The 20,587-nt window shown below is 42.7% G+C and overlaps 1 protein-coding gene across 1 annotated transcript in view; it reads right to left on the bottom strand.

The window, feature by feature from the left end:
- The window catches only part of UGT8 (UDP glycosyltransferase 8), a 28,096-nt gene extending 8,491 nt beyond the window's left edge, over positions 1 to 19,605 (bottom strand). The window contains exon 1 of the mRNA XM_009282621.1: positions 18,781 to 19,605. Coding sequence (XP_009280896.1) covers positions 18,781 to 19,602 — 822 coding nt within the window. The 5' untranslated portion in view covers positions 19,603 to 19,605. The remainder of the gene's footprint in view (positions 1 to 18,780) is intronic.
- Positions 19,606 to 20,587: the final 982 nt, after the last annotated feature.

Genomic DNA, 20,587 nt, shown 5'->3' with positions numbered 1-20,587 from the left:
AGTACTGCTATTATACAGTACAATAGCAAATGTGCTATTGTATCTGAGCACAAAACCACAAAAGCTACTACAAAAACCAGGAGGCATAACGAAGACCTGTACGTTACGCTGGGGGTTGTGTGCTAGTCTCTGCTATGCAGTGAAAAAGGGATTTCCATTTTCTCTAGAATCCACACTTTTTCCATTTTTCTTCATCCTTTTCCAGTGCACTTTCTTTTTCCATTTTTTTCCACATCTGTGGAGGGAGCAGGAAGAAGGGAAAGGAGGGGAAGTGTCTGCGATCTGCCCTGAAGCTGAATCCTTTATTATGGGCTGAACTTCTGACATGAAGGTTTCCAAGTGGTTTCATGATTTATTTAAAGTTTGTCCTTGAATTTTACTTAAGGACCTAAGGCATGTTGCAAATGTAATTATATTATAGTCACTTTTACTTAGTGGTTCAACTAGTTACATCTTGAACCATTTCCTCTCTGTTGTTCAAATGCTAAATAGAAAATAACCTTTTGCAGGCTCTAGGACAAACCATTCTGAAAAGCAATCAAGTACCATGCTGTGAAAGACAGCTCTCTGCCCATTTGTGACATTCGACCAAATTATATTCTGAGAGCTGAATTCACCTGTTACAAGGTGGTTTTCTTCCGACAGCTGGAAGAAGCCAAACATTTACAGGCTCTGGTCTTCTTAGGGCCCTCACCCACCCCGATACCTGCTAGAGGGGCAGAAAGCTGGAGGTTTCTGGAGTGCCTTCTTGATGACAGTTCCATGACACAGGCGCTCAGGAAGCCAACAAGAGGAGACACTCTGCTGGACCTCATGCATACAAACAAGGAAGATCTTGTCTGGGATGCAAAGGCTGGGGACAGCTTTGGCTGCAGTGACCGTGAGATGGAGGATTTCAGGATACTGAGAGGACGAGGAAGACAACAGCAGCATCTCCTGGACTTCAAGGGAACCGACTCTGGCCTCTTCAGAGACCTGCTTGGAAGAATCCCATGGGATACAGCCCTGGAGAGAAGAGGGGTTCAGGAGAGCTGGTTGATATTCAAGCATCAGCTCCTCCAAGCTCAAGCACGGTCCACGCTGATGAGCGGGAAGTTAAGCCAAGGTGGCAGGAGGATGAACAAAGGACTCCTGGCAAGACTCAGATGTAAAAAGGAAGCATACATGAGGTAGAAACAGGGACAGGTGGCCTGCGGGGGGAATATACAGGCACTGCCTGAGCTTGCAGGGATGGGGTTTGGAAAGCCAAAGCCCATTTGCAGCTTAATCTGGTAAGGGACATGAAGGGCAGCAAGGTACATGAGCAGCAAAAGGAAGACTAGGGGAAGCATGGGCCCACTGCTGAATGGGACGAGGGACCTGGTGACAAAAAAATATGGTAAAGGTCAAGGTACTTCCTGCTTTCTTCATCTCAGCCTTTACTGGTAAGACTGGCCTTCAGTAATCCCAGGTCCCTCAAACCAAAGGGGAAGTCTGGAGCAAGGAAGACCTACCCTCAGTGGAAGATCAGGCTAGGCTACTTTTAAATGAACCAGACATACACAAGTATACAGGACCTGATATGATGCCCCCAGAAAAGCCAGTAGGCAACCGGGAGCTGGCCAATGTCACTGCAAGGCCACTCTTGATTATCTTTGAAAGGTCAGGGCAATCGGAGAAGATTCCTGTGGACCGGGGGGGGGGGGGAGTGTCAGGTAGCAGGGGGTGGAAGAAAAAGCAAGCATCACTTGCATTTTCGTGAAGGAGGATCCAGGGAATGGGCTGCTCAGCCTCACCTTGATCCCTGGAAGGTGATGGAGCAAATAATCCTGGAGGTCATTTCCAAACATACTAAGGACAACATGAATGGAGCAGTCAGCATGGATTTATGGAGGGAAAATCAGCTTGATCAACCTGATAGCTTTCTACAGTGAGAAAACTGGCTCAGTGAATGAGGCAAGAGCAGTGGATGCTACCCACCTTGACCCGAGTAAGGCTTTCAGCCCTGCCTCCCACCACAGCCTCACAGACAAACTGATGAGGTACTAGCTACACAAATGGACAGTGAGGTGGGACTGAAAACTGGCTAAACTGCGGGGCCCAAACAGTTGTGATCAGTGACACGAAGTCCAGCTGGAGACATGTTTGCTTTTTAATAAGGACAAAAACAGGATAGCTGGCAGTACTGCTCAAGTATTTCTCATTCAGCATCGGGAAGTCCTACCCGTGACTACTTATGCTTGGTCAGACACACGGTTTCTGCTGCTACAGATCAGTCTGTTCTAGCTGAGGAATGGCTCCCAAGGCTACTGCTCCTCTTTGCTTAATTAGAAATTCCGTGAGACTTCATAACTCTGATGTATTCACATGAGAGTTATACATCGTTATGTAAACATAGAGAAGGTATAAAATATGTCCTTATAATGGAATTTCTAAAATAGCATTCAAAAATCCACATGTATAACAACAAATAGCTATTAAGTATTTAGAATTTTATGTAGAGGAAAAAAAGAAAGGAACTTTACTATGTACCATGGAATTAGAGTCACCCTACAAACAGGCTTTTGCATTTTATCTTGTGCAACAGCAAAGCAACCTGCTTCGAGTTATTATGGATGATTTCATAGCCAAACCTTTGTAACCCCTCCCTTTGAAGGTAATGCCACTGTTTCAGTGGAACATAACATGTACAAAAGGGAACGTAACATCTTGACAGGCAAGACAAGATCCTGCCATCAGGCTGAAAAGATGGAATTTGTTTGTCGTATTAAATGGGATTACATTAAAAAAATAAAAATCAACAGAATACAAACTGTTTTATTTTGTATAAACCGAAGCTTATTATCCGAGCGCTCCCTCTCCTGACCCACTTCCTAAGTGTGGCAACACACAAATGCACACTCGCAAGCTCTCAAACTGGGATCCAAGCAACAGAAGTGTGCATGGAAGGATTTTAATTAACTTCAGAAATCAGGCATGCTTCCCCTCCAGACAGGTCCACACAAGGAAGAGACAAGTGAAATGAGGTTTGCCATGCTCCAAGTTGGTCAGGTGCAAATCAACTCTGATCCAACAGGTACATAATGATAGGTACAAGTGCAACAGGCAGGGACTTAGCTCAGAGAGAACAATAGCCTACACAGCTACCACAGGCTTCCAGACCAGAGCTGGATGTTTCTGATATGGGTTGGCCAGGCATCAAAGGAACTTGAAGTTTTCCTCAGCGTTTCTTTTAGGATGCTAAATTAGGAAGAATATGATTTTGACTCTTCACACAGTCAGAAAAAAACACCAGCCTACACAGCTACCACGGGCTTCCAGACCAGAGCTGGATGATGCCTGGCCAACCCATATCAGAAACAAAGGAACTTGAAGTTTTCCTCGGGGTTTCTTTTAGGATGCTAAATTAGGAAGAATATGATTTTGACTCTTCACACAGTCAGGGTCAAAACTGTCCTGTGCCAACCTCGAGAAGATCCAGAAGAATTTCAACTCAGCTTGTCGTATTTTAACATCAACTGAAAGGTTCTTTCCCCCCGCACCACTCAAATTTGTCCTAATTTTACTTAAGCTTTACATCATGCTGGTAGTAAGAGGAATTGCTTGCCTGCCTTCTGATCTGCAGCCCCTTTCCAATCTGCTTCCCCAGAGGGGTGCTGGGGATCAGTACCATGCATGGGCTGCAGAAAATGAACTACAGACTTGTCAGGACAAGGGTTCTCCTTGCATATATCTGTGTAATTCCTGGCATAACACAGCCTTAATTAAATAGGATCACTAAGCATTGCTAAAAATGTATGAGTTGGGTAAAAATTAGGAAGTGAAGAATAGGGGACTTACAGTGCCTCCTTGTACAGCTCCCCGAGTTCGTGACCTGGGAGTCCATTATTCCTTTAACTTCTTATAATTATTTCTCCTGACAGCTTTGTAGTACAGACTTTCTAAACTGAAGATTAGTGAAACTGAATCCAAGTGAGTGGTGTTCACAGGTCTTTGGTTGCAAGATAGATCTGAACGTCCTGGTACAATTAGCTGGGCCATGGCACAAAGGCTCAGTATTTTCTTGTACTTTCCCTGTTCTTTATGGCATACAAGGTATAGACGTGATACTCACAGTAGATAAAAAGCAGGCTATGATCTCGGCACATGAAAGAGACTAAATACTTCATCAGCATTATTACTATGGCTATGTATGTCACTTAATTCACACATATACCTTCCTAACGTTTACTTTAGGAAGCGCACCACAGTGACCGTGATGCAGGACGAGCAGTGCAAAATACAAGCTTTGAGCGATTCTCGCAAAACCTGAATGGTGGAAGAGAACACACTGATGCCACAGGAAAATTCGGTTTGCCTACAATTTCAGCATATCTAGCCACTATAGCCTTTAGTCACCTTCTTACCTTTCCATTCGTTAAGGCCGTATCAGCCCTAACACCCCAAGTACCAGCCCCAATGAAACCACCACACCAACACTGTACGCTAAAAAGCTTCACAGACACCTAGGCTCATCCCCCTATGAATCCACCCCTTTCTTTTCCTTAAATCCACTTACACTTTTGACCTCCAGCGCATTCTGTCTTCCTGATCTAATTACGCACCGTATGAAAATGCACTGAGTCAGGATGAGTCATTAGAGCTGCCTTCATTAAAAGCAGCATTCCCTGTTTGGGCAGCATTTTACAGCTCCTTGCTCGCAGCAGGAAAGCGACCTCCTTTTGCCCAGTTTAAGGGTTCAGGTTCACTGTAATTCAGCGTGATTTTTTTAACAAAAGGAAAAGATACTTAATATTTGCAGTTACAAGTTTTGAGGTCTAAACTTACAGCAAAGGTCTGAGGAGTGGGGTTATTACATGACAAGTTGCATTACTGAGCCTTCCTCAAACTCTTCTTCAAACTTCAAGTGAAGAGAGAAGTGAGAAGGAAACACCTTTGACTTCCACAGTTAATTCAAACTTTTCAAAAGACAAGCACTTCTTTAAATGGTTCTCTCTTTCAGTGACTGTAACAGAGCACCTGATCACTTCCCCCTCCCCCCACAAATAGAAGCATTCTCAGTTTTTGCTGTGTAGAAAGAAGAACTCTTGCCTCAATTACTTGAAGTCCTAGCATTGCCAGCAGACATTTGTTTCGCTGAGGCTACCCTGCAAACTTGACAAACTGACCAGAAGCTTAGAAACAGAGACCTGGCTTTCCCCTTCCAAACTAGGGATCAAACCTCAAACAATAACCCCCAAACCTTGATGAACTTGAAAGCAAAATTTCCAATAGAATTTCCGAAAAAACTTAGATCAGGCAACTCACATAACTTGTAGTTGAAGAAACATTAAAAGTGTAATTACTCTTCTTTATAAGGTCACACTGAAAACAAGCAGACATTAATGAAGTATTAAGCTGGATACACAGGTGCACACCAGGATTTTCCAGAAATTTTAAGACACTTAAACATAGCTGAAAAGCCTGGGATTGGAGAGGTATTCACAAAAGTGACCTGAGGGAGGGAGGCTGTTGTCTCCAGGCTACCTCAACCATCACTGGAGAGGCTCATCCAAAGGAGAAATCTGAGCACCTACAGCTAGACACATCACACCTCCTCTTGCCCACTCCCATCTCCTCACCAGGAACAGTACGACCTCAGATGAGGTTAGCCCACGTGAAATACAGAAAACCTGTCAAGTCTGCTTTACCACGTGTTCAGTTTCTGAACTGAATTGTGAACGACATTTTCTAACTGAATTCTGGTTGTCATCCAATTATAGCTTTCTACACATCCCCAACAAAATATCATCTAATACATACATTAATTCATTACCATTTTCACTTGAGTTAAGTGATTTTAAAAAAATAATCAATGCATGCTAAGGTATGAAATGGTTAAGAGAGCCCCAACTACAACACTGTACCAAACCCTGTCACGCCTCTGCCTGTTTTCATGTTAACTTGTGTGCAAATGCATGTTCTTTGGGCAAAATAGCAGAGGAGAAGAGACTGAAATGATGAACTTTCTTTTGAAGCTCCCTACCTGTTCATTCTAATCTCTAGTTTCACTTACGTTGACTGACTGATCCTGGCACACCGAGTCCCAGAGGAAGTACCGATTCGTCTTCAACCGTATTCCACATCAGATGCGCTTTCTAAACCTTTTTAATAGATTATAATTAAACACACTTACAGGTCTCACAGAGAGGTATGGCACTTGCACAGATCAAGCAAAGGCAGTCAGACAGCTACTATTCCCTTCCCTACCTGGGCAGGGAGCTCTCACATGGCAGCAGACCAGCCTTGCGGCCATTTCACCCCTCTCAGAAGTTGCATGCTTGCTTTTAAAACACCGCCTTAAGTTTGTCATATACACTGTTCAAAGGCTGCGCCTTAAGTTTGTCATATACACTGTTCAAAAGCTAAGCAGGCTTCTCCTTTTTCAACGTGGGTAATATTTATTGCAGTCCGAGCTTTGCGCAGGAACAGACACTATGACCTTGCCTTGTTCTCTTTTCTGAGTTTGGTTGCCTATGAGTAACGATTTCTGCGTGACACTACGTTACTGAAGAGTGAAGGATTTTGAGTATCTACTAGTCTTTTATTGAGGTTCTCCCTGTGCTTGCATAGGGAGAATAAGCACTTATTGATCCATGCCGTACTATAGGCACGAGGGGGGAAGGGGAGGAGTAAAAAAATAAAATAAAATAAATCTTTTTACCATTCTCAGACAGGAATGCTATTGTGCCAACCCTACTATGTGAGCTTTGTTCTGTTTGATTTTCTAATTAGCTATTCTTAGCAGGCTTAGATGCTAAATGCACAGCTGTGACTATAGAGTGAAGACCCAGCTGGCAGTAACCAGTGGTGCCTAATACTGAGCTTCGTTTCAGATAAACAAAGTACACAAATACAAACATAACCGGGTTTAATATCCGAAGCTTTCCCTGTTCAGCTGCTCGATTCAAATGTGTAATAGCACAAATGTCTGTTCTTTGAATATGGTTGCAAACCACCATTCCCCAATGGAGAGCACAGGCATACTATGCAACTTCTACTACAAAATGCTGCTTAGAGTAGACAAAACCAGATCTATTTCAAAATAAATAAATAAGCCACATGAAGTGATCTTTAGAAAGGAGATACTCACTAATAAATAAACAGAAAGGTACACAGACCATTTTTATTAGAGTCCTAACTTTTCTGGCATCTTCTAAATAGTACTTCTCTCCTATGAAATATTCAAATGCTATATTAATACATTTTTAACCTCATTTCAAATTTTACTAAAAAACAACGTTTCAGCACAGGCGGTTAAAGGTCTTATAGATGCCATTATACGACCTATACCATCACTGAACAAACAGGGTCCTATCATATAATCTGAAAGTTAGAAAATAACTTGTCAGTCTACAGCAAACCCAGAGAAACACCTTCACTTTAGGCAAAGTATGCTGTTTGTATTTACTTGCCATGAATTTGTAAGTCAGTTTACAATCAAAACCAGGGTTTTTTTTTTAGTTGCTCTGACAAGCAAAGGACATGGGACAGCACAGCAAACACCCAACTGAACCGAGCAGAGGATGGCTCGCACCTCCCTGACTCAACATATCCAGCTGCCTTCTGCTGGCTCAGCCGAACATCTCCGCATCGGCTAGCGCATGTGTCACACGCTGAAGGTTATTTTTCCACTAACTAAATCCCTGCCTTTTAAAAGCGATGGCCACGAGGCAAACGTGCTCATCCCATTTTATCAGGGTTTGTTCCTTTTCATATCATGGGGCTCAGTCAGTTCAATTAACAGCAGCCATGCTGCTCCCAACCTGGACAAGATCCTTCCCGACCCCACCATTTCCCTCTGGATTAATTGCAAGTAAATTTTCTCTTTCCTCAGGTACAAGTTGACGTCAGCCACCAACCTCCTCTGTTGCGAACTTATAACTAAACGTATTTTTTCTGGTCTCTCCCCCTCTCCTCTCCATTTAGTCCGCTGTCTGAGGTCAAACTGAAATTTCTAAAAATGAAACAGAAAGGTGGGGTATTTGTAAAATCTCCGTAAGTTTACATCTTGTCTTCCCTAGATATACTGATGTTGGCTGACCTGCGCCATATACTATTAAGATGCTGATAAATCTCATTCTATTCATGAGATCTACCATACACAGAGTTCATGCAGTTAATATTCACATTATTTTTTTGTATTTTGTAGTTCATATTGGCATAGAATAAGATAATTCCAAAAACAATACTTTGTAGACACTAAAAAAGCATACTCAGATTATGGCATTAGACTGAATTCCTCTATTTTCTTGCTGGTTAAAGCCATGCTAACGCTCTGGGTTGGGAAACAAACTGCACGATCTGAACGGTTTTCTATTAGGACCCCAAGCACTACTAAGTGCACTGTCATCACATATTCATCTAACCATGCTGTTGATAAAGTGCTTCTTCAATAATATTAGACACAGATTCATCAGCCCTGTTGAAATACAGACTTTTTCCTTTTATGTTTCTCACTAATTATTTGGTATATATACACTGCATATTTGGCTTATCAAAATGCATTGGGGAAAAAAGGTCTTTAAAGCCTTATGAAGCTTTTCAACATCTAAAATGTTGCATTTTCTTGTCCCTGACCTCTACTGCCTTTTCCCATTTAACATCCAATACCGACAAAATGTTTAAGTCCACTTAACTTTAAAGAGGAATGAAATTCAGACTCAAAAACGCAGGCAAGAAATACAGTACCGCAAGCCTTTGTCTTTCCTCCCGTAACTCAGCCCTCTCTAGAGTTACAGGCGTATCCAATGAAGTCTCCGAGAACAGAGTCTACCTAAATCTAGAGGTCAACCAGAAAACTGCCACGCAAGTACTTCCCTGATGCAATATTCTCCATCAAAAATCCATTACTCACTGGACCTTTGGCAAGCACCCCGGGAAAGCAACCTTGTCTTTCAAATGAACGGAAGGTAGTCAAAAATAAGAAGCTTGCCCTTCAAGGAAGGTTATTAAAATCACTGCATAGAGTAGCAGGTGCAGCAGAGGTATCCTCAAATCCAGGATTCAAATTAAAAACCTTGTTGACGTGACCCCAGAGGCAATATTCTCTTAAAAAATACCAAAAAAACGTTCACTTTCCTAAGCGTGAAGCCCCACCGTATAACTTGCAAGCATACACAGAGAAGTTTAGGATTATTAAATGTAAATGCAAGGCAAGGTTTTGCCAATCCTCCTACAGTTTCAGTAGCTGCATATGTAATAGAAAAGCTGCACAAGTAACAGTTAAGAAAAGACAGTTTTAAGTACAGAGACTGTTTTTACTTACTCCATCTATAGAACATCGGGTCAAATTAAATTGCAGCGAATACAGTACGAAGGAAATTGAAGAGAAGCCGAATTTTAAATCCAGACCTCTGCATTACAAATACTGACATACAGCCCCATCCATAAATCCACATTATAAACTAATTTAGGTGGGAAATTCTGTCTTTCATTGTTCCAGTACGACACCTGTGCTCTGTGGATGGTAGGAGATATAATTCTAGCCTCCAGCTTTAATTTAATAATAGCAAGTTCTTCTTCATTTCCTCTTCAGATTAAATAGCTTTTCTTTCTCCCTGGAGCTTACCTCCTCCCTTCTCTTTTTTTAATATTTATAAATACATAAATACACACATGTGCGTGTATGTATACATACACATAATATACACATTTTTATATAATATTTATATATTTTAAACAGGCAACCAGTCATCACCCCTTCTTTACCAAGCTTAAGATCAGCTGGCTCCTGAGCCTGTGGTTAAGTGGCAAGATCTCTCATCCTTCAATAAGACCTCCCTAATCTCCTCTTCTGCTCCTCCACTTGCTCAGGGTGACCAGAATTGCACTCAGAAACTGTTAGGAGGTCCCCATCTACACATGTCCCCCTTCACCTTTGTGCAAAAAGCATGAAGAGAGACCAAGCACCACAGCGGCGCTTGCTGAGCAATTCCCCGTTTTCACCTCTTACGGGGCCCCTGCTCCCTCCGGGTCTGGATGCAGGCAGGGCTGCCAGCACAGGCAGCGCAGCGCTACGCAGGATGAATCCCCGCAGCAGCTGCCAGGTTATCGGCCTCCACCTCCCCAGACCAGGGTTATCTGACCCCGGCACAGCACACTGCCCCGCAGCATCCCCTGGGCAGGCTGCGCACAGCCCGGGAAAACTCCGGGAGATGGAACGGAGCTACAACCAGCAGCAAAACAGCAGGTGAAGGTTAATACTCAATTACAGAGGTGTATTGCTGCGTTAAAAGTTAATTCTACTCAGAAGTTTTAAAAAACAAACAAAAAAAAGCATTAGGACAACACTGTTAACAGCGAAACTTCTGTTCAAGGTGCTGTCACTCAGAAGTTTTAAAAAACAAACAAAAAAATAAAAGCATTAGGACAACACTGTTAACAGCAAAACTTCTGTTCAAGGTGCTGTTGTGACCTACAACAAACTCCCTGTCAGGATATGAAAGACGACTTTACTTCAGGTCATCTGTAAAGTACAGCCACCAAACCTGGGCACTGAAAAAATTACTGTACACCAGGTTTCAGCCAAACATGAATTGACTCCCTGAAACTATGATTCCCTTGAAGGCAAGCTTTTAATGAGAAAGGCGTTATTTGGAAGACAGATGCTTTTCTAGGCAGAGAAGCTGAAGATACATTACTGACTTCCCCAGCACTCTTCAAAAGGTCAGGTAAGAGGTGCTTGAAGCCACACCACAGAAAAAGTTACATACCACCTGCTCTCAGCCACTAACACCGGGGCAGGGGGCCAGGCGTGGGACCGTCCCTTTTCCTCCCCATCCGTCACTTTCGGTTCTTCCTCTGAAGCCTCCATCCTCTCCTGGAGGGCCCTGCCGCAGACACCTCACCACCCCAAACAACGGGTGCTAACCCAACGCTAACCCAGCCACAGCATATATAAATGCCCAAACAGATTATCAGCCAAACACGAGTTATCCACTTCACTTGAATAACCTTTAAGCAACTAGGACATTTTAAAAGAAAAGTTGGCTTGATTACAGAGATTATTTTTTCAAAGTCAATAATATTAATAATTAGGTGTACTGCTCTTCAATGTCAGCTTTGAACATGTCCCAATTTCCCAAATTATACAAACATGGTGTTCAAACTCAAGCACGTTCCAAATACTACAGAAGAAAGTATGCCTTTGGAAGTAAGTTCCTATCTTCTGTTTCTCTCCTCTCAGCCCCTAACACCGGGGCAGGGGGCCAGGCGTGGGACCGTCCCTTTTCCTCCATATCCGTCACTTTCGGTTCTTCCTCTGAAGACTCCATCCTCCCGGGGGGGCAGGGGGCCAGGCGTGGGACCGTCCCTTTTCCTCCCTCCGCCACTTCACCAAACCTGGGCACTGAAAAAATTACTGTACACCAGGTTTCAGCCAAACATGAATTGACTCCCTGAAACTATGATTCCCTTGAAGGCAAGCTTTTAATGAGAAAGGCGTTATTTGGAAGACAGATGCTTTTCTAGGCAGAGAAGCTGAAGATACATTACTGACTTCCCCAGCACTCTTCAAAAGGTCAGGTAAGAGGTGCTTGAAGCCACACCACAGAAAAAGTTACATACCACCTGCTCTCAGCCACTAACACCGGGGCAGGGGGCCAGGCGTGGGACCGTCCCTTTTCCTCCCCATCCGTCACTTTCGGTTCTTCCTCTGAAGCCTCCATCCTCTCCTGGAGGGCCCTGCCGCAGACACCTCACCACCCCAAACAACGGGTGCTATCCCAACACTAACCCAGCCACAGCATATATAAATGCCCAAACAGATTATCAGCCAAACACGAGTTATCCACTTCACTTGAATAACCTTTAAGCAACTAGGACATTTTAAAAGAAAAGTTGGCTTGATTACAGAGATTATTTTTTCAAAGTCAATAATATTAATAATTAGGTGTACTGCTCTTCAATGTCAGCTTTGAACATGTCCCAATTTCCCAAATTATACAAACATGGTGTTCAAACTCAAGCACGTTCCAAATACTACAGAAGAAAGTATGCCTTTGGAAGTAAGTTCCTATCTTCTGTTTCTCTACATAATGTTAGAAATTATCCTACAGTACGCTAGAGAAGTAGACCATGGAAGAAACACGAGCTCATTATTTGTCCTACATACAGGTCAGTCTTAAAAACTTGCAAGTGACACTCACAGTTAAAGCACTGCACATAACCAAAGCGAATAAATCTTGTTGATTTCTGCATTCCAATATGAAAATGATGAATTAGAATACTGAAAGCCAGAAAACTTGTTTATAACAGTAGCTTATATTAACCTTTTTGATTTTTTGTAAGTAAAGAAATATAGTAAAATACCTTCTGTTGCTTTTAACTTTCTTAATTTGACCTATGCAACATCCAAGGTCTGAACCTTGTGTTTTCCACTCCCGATATACACAATCATTTGAGCTGAAGAAATAGCCACTTCAGACCACTATCCATGCACCAAGTAAACTTGCTTTTCGATGGACAGCACAGGTTTGCTGAAGAGGTTTGGTGTTTTTTCATCAGATCACTGGATGCCAGCTGACGTTTGGCACGTGTACTTGGAGGACCTGCCTGCCTGACCAAGTTTTACTGGAGATACTTAACCGACTTCCAAAATCAGCCCTGCATCCTTTTCCCCCCGTGTCTTACACTACACAGGTAGATGCTGAGTCACGTATCTTCCTGAATTTAAAATGCAGCGGTATAGCAGGAATAGACATGGTTAATCAACCTAGCCATACTGTAGCATCTCAGACTGGAGACTACGGCAGTTTTATGACTGTGGGTACTTGAAGGGCTCAGGCAAGACTTACTTGTGTAGCAAAAGATCAATTGTTGGGAAGGAAGAAGCTTTATGTAGAAATATTTTTCAGAGCCAAAATACATGATCATATGGTTCAGCACAGAATTTACACAGTGCCCCATAATCTCTATCATCCTTAAAAGACTTTTTGCCTCCCCAGCCGACCATTACATGCATTTTAAAACAGCTCTAGATTTGCTTCACATCACCAGAAATTTACTGTCAAAAGTAGCTCTAAAGAACTATTCCCCAGCCTTTAAAAAGATAATATGATGGTGCTAGGCCATGCGCAAAAATCTATTGCTACAGTCTGCAACAGCTTATAGACAGTGTCCTTGAATTTGAATGAAGGAGAAAAATCTGATCGAAGGAATAAAACGTCTCTTTATTCTTCCACCTAATTTTAAAGATAAATACCAGGATCAGCTAACAGACACCTAATAAATATACATCTGTCAGCAAGACTCAGAAAAAAAAGACAACTTTTTAGTGAAGACATTTCAAAGCCACCAATTTGTTACATAGATCTCGATCTATATAACAACAAGATTAGATAAGAGATCTACAGGGAGGAGCAAGCATGTTACTGTAATTATTATTTGTTGACAGCTACGGCTGAAAGAACAGCTTCTACTTCTGAAACGTGAACACCCTCCTTTATAGCATAAATTTAATTTACTCAGGTATGGAAGAATTAAAAAAAAGGAAATGTCATTTGTTTCCCTTTTCCTATCAACAACAAATGGCATCCAGTCCAAAGAAGTACCTCAAGATCAGCGTTGAAGAAAACGCATTGTGTTACACAGAGGTAGTTATGAAACTTTAAAAACTACGCAGATGGGAAAAAGCAGCTCAACTTAAAAACTACAGGGTTGCATCATTTTAGTTTGTGATTTTTTTTTTTTTTGTAAACACTACCACAGATTCTCTCAAGTACAACTGTATCTAAACCACAGGATCCAACCTATGTTCAAACGCACCTACATCATCATCGAGTTGATGGAAGGGAATCCTTTTGAAACACTGGTGTTTTCCAGTGCCCTCTGCCCCCTCCTCACCAGGGACCAGGTATTTCCCAAGGCATCGGCTTGTAGCACCTTTTGGGTTTCTACCCTGATTCAAGGACATCTCTTATCAGGCTGATTAATGCCTAACTCCATATCAAACGAGTCACAAGATATAAACACCAGAGCAGAGGTTTCCCCATTGTTTCTTAAAACGTGCGTTACTTTAAAAGGCCAGCTTCATTCAGCTTCACAAGACCCCTCAGGAGAAGTGTAATAAGAAAGAGGCAGAGGAGCCTTTTCCTTTCCTAATGGCCACTGCCAGTTATCTGGAAAATACTGCCAGGTAACACCATACACTTAATAGTTTAAGTCAGCAATGACCTTAAAGACTTGATATTTGGTCTGTCTCTAGCTTTTGATCTTTTAAGGCTAATTCTGCTTGCGCTGTCCTCTATGCAATTCAAAATACACTCTTTTTGAAGTTAACTATAAAAACCGTGGAGTCTTTCCCACGTGCATGTAAGATTTTATTCACTTATGGGTAATGGGTGCAGCCACATTAACCGTTTCCTTGTCTTTTACAGAGCACACTATTTACACAAGAACAACTGTCTAAATCCACATGCTTTAACGAGCGAAAATAGCACGCGAGCTACCACAGAAAAAGACTCCTAACTGTGCTCTGTCTATTGCCTACGCTGAGCTTTGTAAAGCAATGATCAGCCCTTCTACCACGATGAAACACAGTGACACAAGTTCTGCTCGGCTTCATCCACCTGCAGCAGGGATCAGAAGAGCACAGGAGGAAATCTGCCATCATCGGGAATTTCAGTCACTGACTGACAACCGCCTTCTGCCTACGCTGAGCTTTGTAAAGCAATGATCAGCCCTTCTACCACGATGAAACACAGTGACACAAGTTCTGCTCGGCTTCATCCACCTGCAGCAGGGATCAGAAGAGCACAGGAGGAAATCTGCCATCATCGGGAATTTCAGTCACTGACTGACATACCGCCTTCTCTGTAAAGGGCAAGACTAACCCTGCTACAACCGAGGAGAAAGCTCCCAACTGCCCGCGCCATGCCGCAAGGCACCGCAGGGAGCCAGGCAGAGCCGTGACCTCCAAAGGACCCGCTGCTCTCCTCGCTGGCTCTTGGCTCCCGTTCCTCGGCATGCTGATCACTGCAGCCGCGCTGAGGGACACTGCACCAAGCGCAGACTGACATTGGGGCACAGCCTTAGAGGGAGAGCAAAAAGAAGGATTGGAGCCCGGCAAAGGCTTCCCGAGGCATCTGGGCAGGCTGCAAACCCAAAGACACATTTGCAGTTCGCGTACCACAGCCGGGTGCTGCGCGCTGCAGCCATAATTGCTACAGAGGTCAGCAGCAGCTAAAAATCATGCCTGCCACACGAGCTAACTGCATGATCAGCTACTGCTGGTTTCTGATCCGTGCCAGGCAGTAAGGATACACACCGGTAAGGCCAGTTCCCTTCACAGGTGACACACGAGATGCACAGCTAACATACAGTCCCAGCAGGGACTGCAGCCTGCCCCTACCTGAGCACCGTGCCAGCACAGCAGGGGCTCTGCATAGACACTGTGCACGCTCCAGCAGCTTGACTTAGGCTACATAGTCTATTGTGGTCCTCGGTCTGAGCGTCCCCCCACGAAGCATGTCCCTTAAAGCCCTCCAAAATGCCAAATGCCGCTACAGACCCTTATGTCTCCTATCAGACACCAGCAAGCATTTGGTTTGCAGGTGAAAAAAAGCTTCCTGCGTAGCATCCTCCAAAATAAATCTAGTCTACCTGCACCAAAAGTACTCTACAAAGGGAACCCACATGCAGGAAGTGGGGATGATTGTCGGATTTACAAAACCCTTCCGTTGCCCTGAACCAAAATATTAACGTAGATGGGACAGGGGCAGAGCAAAGCAAGAGTCAGGTTTGTTTCCCCTCACACACACACTGTTACATGACATGGATATTCAGCACCCCCTTAAAGCTGTGTTTTTCTAACTTTTCTTTAAAGAAAGTTTAAGGAAAACACATGTGCAGACTCTGAGCAATGACAAAACACATCCCCCAGAACTAACAACAGCCATCCTGTAACAGTTTAAAAGGCCTTGACCATTGTCTTCACTTTGATTGTTTAATTATTACTCTCTGCCTTTTCTTTTTGAGATGTTACTTATTAGCAGAAAACTAGAGCTGTTCAGTTATGTATAGGAATTCTGATTCGGTTAAACAAACTACTTTTTTCCTTTTTCACCACCACCACCACCCCCTCACCACACAATAACAAACTCTCTCTACCAACAAGGCAGCAGTGCCACTGCTGAGGTGCCTGGGTATTTTGCGTTGAGCAGGTATTTTGGACTTGAAAAAACAACACTGACTTTTTTCCTAATACTATCACAGAAAAAGTGGATGAGGCTACTTATAAGCAGTTTTGGAGAACGTAAGACCTGAATGGCTTGTAATAGTAACTTAAATCCGTCTGTTAAAGCTGTTGTCTCCAGCCACGTGCCCCTCTTTTCTGATGATCATCTCTGGGCAGGAACATGGCTTTCGTTTACGAGGCAGCTCCTGAAGCATCACCATTTCCAGCCCAGCACAGAAACGTGAACCAGCTCTGCTTCTGGCTTACCTTAATGCACCAGGCTAAAAGCTGGAGAAAATAAATTAGCAAAGGCTCCTGCCTTGGAGGTGCCGCAATAGCTGAAAACAGTCACAGCACTAGCTATCCAATTTTAATCTGCCAGAATAAAGCAACAGTTATGAATTTTATCTAACTGTTCAGTAAAAACAAACTGGTTGCCCAATAATTTACCTACAATACATTCCACAGTGGATTATGCGTAACAATTTAGGCATGGACAAATTATATGATAAGAGATTAACACACTCACTTTGTCTCTCTCGCATTCAATCAACTCCCGTGCTTAGAACACTAAGAATGAATTGCCCAATAAAACTGAAGAGAAGGTAAATAATGTCTCAGCTCACAAATAATCACAGGGTTCCCCCCCCACCCCACTGTAATAAGTATTTGCCAGCCTGTACTCTACCTACAGGTCTATTTCAAGGTCACTGTCAGTCTGGTTATATTAAACATTTTATTTACTATTCCACCTTCTTGCATCGTAAGATATTGTAACAGGTTCACATCTGTGGTTCCAGAGTAAATTTAGAAAGTACACAGAAAAATATTCTCAAAAGGCTCCAAATATATATACATACATGTGTGTACAAATATATATCTCTATCTATACACACACACACCCCCCTATAGCAAAACATTGAAAGAAAACTGCTCCTTTCATTTTCTTCCACTCCATTTTATAGCAAAGAAAGTATCTGCTTTTGAGAACAGTTAAGTTTTTACCCTAAAGACCAATCCACAGAGACAAAAAATAGACAATGTTGACATAGTGCCCAAATTTATCATGTAACAAAGACATTTTTCTTCTTACAGAACAAGAAAATACCGGTTTGGAAAATGAAGAACTGAAACTCAATGCAGCTAGCAAGGTTTTCCTGGAGAAAATAGGGCTGAACTTTGTTTAGACAGCACAGGGCTACCTTTAGTCTGCTTTCTCCAGCTATCTGTGCAGCCTGACGCTTTCTAAACACTAACACATTAATGTACACACAGGAAGAACCAGTTAGAAGCAGCACTGTTATGGTCATCTCTGATGACACCTTGGAGAACAGACAATAGCATATGTTGGGATATAACCAGTAGCATGTTCAGAGTGCGATCCAAGTGCCTGCTTTCATTCAGCTCAGGTGCATTTGAAGTTGAACAGGGGAGGGAAAAAAATGATGAGGGAATTGGCTCAGACACTCCGCATCCTGCAGCCCAAATCAGAGAATTGTCTGTTTCTGAGTTGGTGAAAAAAGGTACCGCTAAGTCAAGACACTACCAACAGTGCAAAGAAAAAAACAAAACGAAAACACCCCAGCCTTCCACAACAAATTTTCAGGCTAAAACAGATGAAAAGTGGGCCTGGCAGTTTTCGTGCAAAAAGCAAAGGCTGAATGAGGCATTTTTTAGAAGCAAATTGCTGAGCACTGCAGGTCTACCTACCTATTTATCACCTAGCCAGAAGCATCCATTAATAATCACCTCCAACTCAAGATCTATTTGTTTATGTGTACATAAATAGAAGTGTAAATGACACGGTTTTCTGTGAAGTTTGGGTCTGCCTGTCACTCACCATTGTGTTGCTGATATATCCAAGAGGCATTCTTGGATATCAGGTATCAAAGACCACATGGTACACTGAAGTAATCAAGCTTAATCATTAATCTGTGCAGCCAGGATTTCTGGAATCAATTCAGTCACTATTACTATTTCAGTCTGAAGTTCAGTACCTGATGGCCAGTAAGTGTAGAGTAAAAATTCATATCCGAGTACAGCAGTGGTGCCATTTATGTCAACTCACATCATCTCCATTTCTCGGCCTATACACAGTTTCTTCATGCTTATATATACACCTAGTTTTAAAGACATTTTTACCTATCAAACCAAGGGAAGCAGACTCTCCATAAAAACACTAATACCATGAAATTAGATAGTATAACCTATCAGCTGGCTTTTTCAAGCATAAGCAGTATTCATCCGTTCTCCCTTCTTCCCATTTTAACCCACACCTAGTTAGAAGCTATAGATGTAATTTCCAAGACAGCGTACGCTGTTTTTCCCTCTACTGACCATTAAGCACCTTACTCAAAAGCAAAATACTTCCTGCAACCACTGAAGACTCATTTTGATGAGTTTGTGTCTGACAGTTCCCCTCACCACCACCCCAAGCTACTTCCAGTGACTTCAAGGGTCTATTTCACCAAGCAACAACAAAAGACACTAGATCCCATTTGAAATTCACTGCTTAAAAACTGCCACTCATCATATGAGGTCAACCAGATACCACAGAAATTACTGTAAAGCTCAGCAAACCTTACTTCTGGCAGAGGGCTGGCTGGTTTGGTTAGGATTCCTCCCACATAAACAACATTGGGTAGCGTAGGTCTTGGAAACTCCAGTGCTACATCAGTACAAAGCATCCACAGGCTGGATCCATGAACCAAGTCATACATGGACCGTTCTGGCAGAACCTTGTATTTCTGCATTATCCTTTCGTATTTTGGCAGAACCAAAAAACTGACTCCAAATCTTGAAATAAGATAAACAACAGTATTTTTAATCCTCTCAAATAGGTTCATGTGATCTGTGAGCAGCGAGTTAAATTCTGGAACGTAAGACAGGGGAGCTGGAGCACCCACTTCTGCTGGATACCAGAGGCCAGTGGAAAAGACGGCATATTTAACCCCTAAAAGATGAGCTATAACAAATCCACACATCTCATTGGGATCTACCAGAAGCAGGTCAAATTTTTCCTGTTTCAGGGCACGCATGAGGTTTCGGTTGCCAACAATCATGTCACAGTTCTTGGAATAGTGGTCCAGGATATCGAACAGTTCAAGAGCTGTCAGTCTCCCAGAGAAGATACTCCTCATCTTGGACTGGAGAAAGTCATCCGAGGTGCTGCTGTTAAAGATCCCTGGGTAGCGCTGAAGTCTATAGTGATTAGATGGAGGAATCTCTCTGCCCTCAGAGAGGAGAAACACTGTCTGGTGACCTTGGTCATGCAAGGCTGAGGCCAGAGTCTTGAAAATATAAAGATGGCTTTCAAACATAATTGGCGGCACAACAACGATTTTGGCAGCCCTCGCTATCCCGACAGCACTCCACAGGAGAATGAAAGCTGGAGCGTACGGCTTCATAGCTGAAAAGAGAAATAAAAGCATTACATCAACAGAAAACAGGTTTGTATGCTACCTGGGAATTTAAAAAAAGTTATTATGTGGCCACCCTGGAAAGCTAACCACATCTCCCTATTTCAAAGACATCTTTGCAGCGGTCACGGGGAACAAGAGAGCCACTCGGCTTCAGAGTGCATTTGGTAGCACTTTGTTTCCAGCGAGATCTGCCTTTTCCCCTCCCCTCCCTTTCCATCTGGCATTAGGGGTAGACAAGAGACTCCTTCCAACACAGATACCGATATGGCACCTGCATTAAATGGCAGCAAAACCAACTGAGACAATGAGGTTGGTACCCTCCACAGAGATACCGCGTGCACTGCTTCCAAATTATAGATGCCATCCAACAGCTGCAAGATCTTGAAGTCAGCCCTGAAAGCTAGATCGTGCTACATTTGGGATTATATTTACAAGTACAACTGCGTTATTCTCATTGTAACATATTAAGTGAATAAGAAAGATGTTAAGTTCAAAGACCCAAAGGCTAAAATCCTGTATTCACACGAGACCCAAAGGATGCACTGGTGATTTTCAGTGCATAGGATACAAGATGACTCTTATAAATACAATTCAGTCTTGCCCCCTCAACTGGTACTTCTAATATGTCCATTTTAATTTTGTAGTTTTGAGCACACCATGCTTCACACTACTGTTAACATGGCTACAAGCACTTCTACCACAAGGTCTTGGCTGATAGTCACCCACAGCTTTCAAGCTGTCCTCCTTCAAGTTGAAACTCTCTATTCTGATTTAAGGATAACATTTTCTGCCATTTTGTCTTCATGTAAGCCAATGGGAAGAGAAGATTTTTTTTTCCCCTCCTAAAAGGACAGGCAAATTCATGCCATGTTTTTCTTTAGTATCAACACTGATCAGACATATGGGGGTGGAAAGTCAAAATCTGGCAGGAAGACACTACCATCAAATAAGAACCAACTTAACTACTTTG

This window comes from Aptenodytes forsteri, unplaced genomic scaffold, assembly GCF_000699145.1.
Source record: "Aptenodytes forsteri isolate BGI_AS27 unplaced genomic scaffold, ASM69914v1 Scaffold326, whole genome shotgun sequence".
NCBI lineage: Eukaryota > Metazoa > Chordata > Aves > Sphenisciformes > Spheniscidae > Aptenodytes > Aptenodytes forsteri.
This window is presented reverse-complemented; position numbering and strand designations above follow the sequence as displayed.